Genomic DNA, 6,159 nt, shown 5'->3' with positions numbered 1-6,159 from the left:
GCCATTGGATGGTTTGATAGTTTGGCTGAGAGCACAGCCAATGTGCAGTTAGCATTCCCGGCATGCCTTTTTTTTAAACTGTTTAAATCCATGAGTTTACTTCCACTTTAAGCAATAGCACCGACTAAAGGTGGCTATATAGGAGTTGATTTACTAATTTTAAGCAAATAGACTGTTTACTTTGCAAAGACATTTACCCAGAGCTTTGCGAATGCAGTGAAGGTCTTCTGGTGTCCATCATCTCATCACGTGTAAGCAAAATTGCTGTTTTTTTACATTTTCTTTAAACACGATTGGCTATTATTTGCAAGGTGACATTTTAATACAATAAGCTTGAGGGCAAATTCCCTTGGAAAGTGCAACTTCCCTTCTAAACTAAACAGTCTATTTATCTTTAGTAAAACAACCCCCATTGTGTTCAATATGTACCCTGGAAAGCAAAAGCACTGATTATTGGTGGACATATTGTTTATCAGGAAATCCATTTTATATTGAGCATAGGAATTTGTTCTTTTTACCTGAATATTTCATTATAATTAGGGGGTATCAATTGTGAAGTCTGAAGCAGCTACTGTTATTACTGTATTATATAAAATTAAACAGTGACAAATACAAATCTTTATACGTAAGCCTATACTTAAAATTTAAGATTGAATATATCTGTAGTTCTGGATATCCAATATTGCTACTCTCCAAAGTCAAGCTTAAGAATAGGAAATATGAAAATGCAAAAAAACGACTTAAAGACTGTGAAATTCTTTATTGGAAAGAGTCTGAGACAGTCACTGATTTCTTTCTTTAAACAGGTTTTCACAATCTTTCATTAGTGTCACTTGATATTGCAGGTTTTCTCAATTGAGTCCATTCTCCCTGGATGTTGCTGTCCATAGATATTAATTCAGATGATTTGCAATACATATGTGGTCTGTAATTGGTGTAATGTAACATGTTTGCCTAGGAGTGGGAAGAATTAGAAACACCTCTGTACACGGATTGTTATTAAGAATACATTTTATGCAATCTTAAAGCAGAACTCCAGTCAAAAGAGAAACAAACGCATAGCCCATTAAAAGATCAAATAAACCAGCTTTGGCTGCAATAATAATTTTCAATCCAGAGATTTTCCCCGCAATACCCTTTTTCTTTCACTAAATGCCCTAAATCTGATGGTCAACATTGTTTGAGAAACCTGCTCTGAGCCCAGGTTGTTTTGGACCCACTCCAGCCTGTAACTGGACAGTGAAAGGAGAAGCAGCAAAGTAATTAAATCATCTCTGTCTTTTTGTCTGTCTCTCTGTTTTCTTGTCTGCATGTAAAATAATTGTCCCCTTGTTCTTCTTCCACACCCTCGCCAGCCCTGCTGTACAGGGACTGTAAAAGTCTGTTACCAGGTTAAAGTCAGGGACACTGTTTGTATTACAAAAATACATTTAATGTTGTATTATTGATTATGGAGCTACATTAGTTTGTGTCTTAATGTCAAACTCCAGCTTTACATAGTTCATTTGGGCCAAGCTGACCCCAAAAAACTATTTTGTTTACTAATACATGCACCCCTCCATCAGCGCTATATAAACTGTTTGTAGAATCAACTACATACGGTATACAGCACTTTGTTTTGACAGAGGTACAGGAATTTTCAGTCACATTCCCAGAACAAAATCAAGTCAGGCTGGGCACTGCTCAGCCATTCACAGAAAGCCTTGTATTTTTATCAACGAATACAAGGCTTCCCATAAATGGCAGTGGGGTTTGTGACATCATCTACCATATTTCCACCTTAGCACCTTACCTTTCATTCATAGGAAGTCTATTGATAAAATACAAGGGCTTCCTGTGAATGGCTGAATCACTCAGCCAGACTTGATTTTGTTTAAATGGGGACAAGGAGTCCCTGTACCATTGCTGGAAGACGACACTGTATACGGTATGTAGCTTATGCTATATACAGTTAAAGTGGAACTAAAGTCCAATTTTAACTTGTACCTAAAAAATAAGCCTATAATAAGGCTTACCTGTAGGTACAATGAATATTTCCTAAGCTTGCACTGTTTGTGGCGATTTACTACCACTTTAATACAGTGGTGCACTTATTAGTAAAATAAATCATTTGGGTTAGCTTGATCCAAACAAACTGTTAAAAAAAGGGATAGTAAAGTCAGAGCTTTAAGCTAAGCTATAAACATCTGCCTAGCGTTACACTTTAAAGTGAACCTGGCATGGCCTAAAAAGTACTTTTTAACATAGGGCCCCCTCTTCAGTTCAAAATGCTGCAGCTTGCAGCTTAAAAATGAATAGTTACTACTGTAACGATATCACGTCTGAGCCAGGATATATTGTAACTAGTTGCCATTTTGTGTGGAACGCAGCCATGACAGTTTGGCTACCTTGTAAACTTACTTACATCTGTAAAAACTCCCCCCTCCCTTGTCTTAGGAATTCCAAATGTTTTAACATCTTCAAAAGGAAAGCAGAGAAAACAGAACCAGGCCAGGTCAAATAAACAAGGCTCAAGTTGCCTGGCAAGATATTGCGGCCTGTCGTAAAACTGTCACTTTCTCCATTCAGAGAACTAACAGATCCTCGTCGTAAATACTTCCAACAAGATAGCGTGCAAACAGATTAGTAACGTGTTGAAACGTTAACATTTTTTATAACTTTCAAAGCCATCATAGCACAGCCATAATATGGATATATTTGGTTTCCTCGGATAATTTCTAACATTTCAAGTCCAAACACCCCTATGTCAGGTCATATGGGAAGCCACTGGGACCCCTTACGGCTCCTAGGTAACCCTGAAATGGGAAACCTGTCATGTGTGGACTCGTTTTGAAGCAAATATCATGCTGATCACTAAAATGGATATCTGCAGTCTATAAACAATAGAGAGGCAGAGATATGAACATGTATAACAAAGTGTACCTGGGACAGGGTCATGAGTGTAGACACCTCCCAGCAACCAACCCCTAAACAAGATGACCAGACGATTGGTCACTGGTCGCTGTCAACACCCCCTTTGATTTGACAGAAAAGAGGAGAGGCCAAGGCAATAGGCAGTTCTCCTTTTTACCATCCAAGAAAGAACATCTGCCAAGTTGAGAACCGATTACCTTTGCTTATCGATTGAACTCTGATCAACCCTTGGACATTAACTGCAAGTATGCTTCCTTCCCAATTCTACCTTATTTCTTTGTGGCTGTATATTGTCTTTATTTTTTGAAACATCCTTTTTCTGTAAATGTTTTATTCGCACCAACCTTGACCTTTTCATAATAAATCCTCATGTTGAAAAGTGTTAACCTTGTCTTTAAAGCTCTTGATGCAAACTATAAACGAACCTGTCTCTTAAAAGGGCGCTACTGTGATAGAGTAAGGCGCTGAGCAGACCTGTCTGTGGTGGCAGTGTGTGTTGCAGGCGCTTATTCTAATTGGTGTTGCTTAAATTACGAGTCCCCCCGGCTCTGTCTTTAAACGGGGGTGGTGGCAGTTAAAGGGTTAATTGTGTAATTAGCCCAGTGACAATCGCTCTCAGGCTGCCTGCACCTAGATTGTGGTCCCGCAAGCTGGAAAATCTTTGTGCTGGGTGCAGCTGAGTGTGGCATTGTTACGTAAGTGACAGCGTGGGGTTAGGTTGGCCGGTCCTTTGTCGCCAGTTAGCGAGGAGGGCAGGGATCTGACACCAGCGTTCGTCACAACTACATTAATCCTTTCCCCTACTTCCACCTATGATTTCTAGGCAAGAGGGGCATCACCACCCGTCCAACAAGATGCTGGAGAACACTGAGAAGTCAAAATCTTGCAAAAAGATGCTCTGGCACTCCACTGGAGCATCATTTCATGTGATTTGAGTTGCTCAGCATTTCCCAGGGTCTTGTTGGAAGGATACTGAGATCCTCTCCTGCACTATGGAAGCCAGGGGTATGGTAAGTATAGTATATATCTTCTTTTTTTTAACTACAGTTTTTTTGTAGTGCATTGGTATGCTGTGGAGGGGGGGTTAGGGTAAATAAACAGTGGAGGTCCACTTCAAGATAACAATACTGCTGAAGTGCCAGAAAATATCTGGTTCAAAAGAAAAAGTTTACTTTTAGTAAAAAAAAAAAAAAATATTGGTTCAGCCTCAGCTCTCCTAATCTAAACTAATCTAGATACCCATCAGTCAGCTGCTTACTTATACCTCAACATCACAGCTGTAAGTCTCTGGGTCTAAATCTTCTCAGGCACTTCTTGTGCTTGCTCTTTGAACCGCTGTAGACTTGAATGGGCCAAGTACTGTAGATTTCAGCCTGGAGAAAGCAAACATCTGAGGCAACTTACTCAGCAGCTGGATGGGGTATTTACAATAGTTTAGGTTAAGGGGCTATGCTTTTCATTTTTACTAAAAGGAACTTGTCCTTTGATCTTCAAATTAACTCCTATTACCTTGTATCCTTGTTTCCTTTCAAATTCAAAGATGGGGCAGTACTTCAATTTGTGGTGCTCCTTATGGCACTAAGCTCTGTCATTCATCAAAAGGCTAAAACTCTATAGACAGGAGAAATTCTGGCAATTAACAAGTGCCAAGAACAGGGTTTAATGCTTGGAGAGGGCTCCAAAAGGACAAATAATTTGACTGAAGATAACTACTTATAACTACAGTATCATAAGCTAGGGTACTTTTCCTGCCATGCTAGGATTCACTTCATTTATATTGGACTTCATAAAACTGTCTGGTCTTGTGCTTTGAATTGTTTTTCAGACAATGCTGTCCTCTACCAAGCTGGTTCTCTTTGTGTCCCCAATGTCGGCATGTCTAGTGTGGGAAGTCAGCTGTGACTCCTTACAGCTTCACAGCCAGCTGCCCACTGTGCATGCACGAGTCTCACTGCACTTTGTGGCCCTGCAGCCTCCTGGGACCTGTGACGTGTTCCAAGAGGTTGTCCACAGGGAGGGAAGGGGGGACAATTACCTAGGCGATTTAAGTGGAAGTCGGAGCAGGTACCTAATTTTGGCAAAAAAGATAACCTCCAATATTCTGCTTTTAGTAGTCCTGATTAATTGTTGGGATGCTTCTATGTGCAACCAACCATTTTTTTCACTTTCAATTCATCGGGAAATGCTACCTACTAACTTTTTAATGCTCGATTTTGTTGAGGAAATCTTTAAGTGAAAGTTTACATTCACCACCCAGTTTCTATCATTTCAATCTGCTTGTCCTCCTCTCTTACAATTTGGAAATTCTTTATTTGTATATTTTTTTCAGCCTTTTTCAGGGAACATATCCCTGTATTTTTTGTATTATTGTCTAGGTGAGAATGATTTATGCAGTACCTACAACCTCCTGGGATAACTTCATTATGCATCCCAGGAAGCCATTGGGTATTCTACTGCATGGAAAAGACAGTTGGGCTCCTGAGGACATCACCAAAGAAGATTGTGACACCAGACCCAGTTTGCTGCAGCAGTCCGGTGGACCCCTACAGAACATCAATGGATTGCTGAGAACGTTTTTCGATATTACCAACTATCTATTGGCTGGTTGACCAGTGTCCTTAATGCAACCTCTCCTTCCCTTGCTGGTTATTCTAGAGTGCTGCTGAAACAGGATGGTCATTGAACTGTTACGTCGCCTGAACTTTAAAGCAGAACTATACCCACCTCCACTCCAGCGCTGCGGTGTGCCAGAGCTGCCTCACTGGCCGCTGACATCCATTTATTTATTTTTGGTCCAACCTGAAATTGAGCTTTTAATAGGGCAGTGAATATTGGAAAAGCTAATAAAAAAATCCTTTGCGTATTCAATATGCTCCTACAGTATTATATATTATATCAATAGCTGTAAAATTGTGCAATCTTACCTTCCATATTAGGAGTTTAATACAATAAGTTCCTAAGAATTAGAAAAATGCATTTTAATAGTTTTGACGAGATAAATAACAGCAAATATTTCAAACCAGTGGTTGAAATAAACTCACCCCATTCCACCCATACTATATAAAAAGTAACTTTTCAAAAAGTTTACTTTGCAATTTGCAAAAAAAAAATAATTCAGTTTTTATTAAAAATAAATATACACAAGTCAAATGTTGTAACAATTTAAACCTTTTTAGTCTCATAACCTTTTCCATCCTATAATCCTATTAATTTTCAGGATGTTTCTTTTTCTTCATTTCAAAAGAG

The 6,159-nt window shown here is 39.2% G+C and overlaps 1 protein-coding gene across 1 annotated transcript in view; it reads right to left on the bottom strand.

Moving 5' to 3' along the window:
- Positions 1-745: 745 nt before the first annotated feature.
- The window catches only part of LOC143935287 (BPI fold-containing family B member 4-like), a 47,320-nt gene continuing 41,906 nt past the window's right edge, over positions 746-6,159 (bottom strand). The window contains exons 16-17 of the mRNA XM_077459035.1: positions 5,838-5,869; positions 746-954 (exon numbers count right to left, since the gene is read on the bottom strand). Coding sequence (XP_077315161.1) covers positions 5,846-5,869 — 24 coding nt within the window. The 3' untranslated portion in view covers positions 746-954; positions 5,838-5,845. The remainder of the gene's footprint in view (positions 955-5,837; positions 5,870-6,159) is intronic.

The sequence above is a fragment of the Lithobates pipiens genome, unplaced genomic scaffold, assembly GCF_037356315.1.
Source record: "Lithobates pipiens isolate NorthernLeopardFrog02 unplaced genomic scaffold, aLitPip1_a1.2 Scaffold_28, whole genome shotgun sequence".
Lineage (NCBI taxonomy): Eukaryota > Metazoa > Chordata > Amphibia > Anura > Ranidae > Lithobates > Lithobates pipiens.
This window is presented reverse-complemented; position numbering and strand designations above follow the sequence as displayed.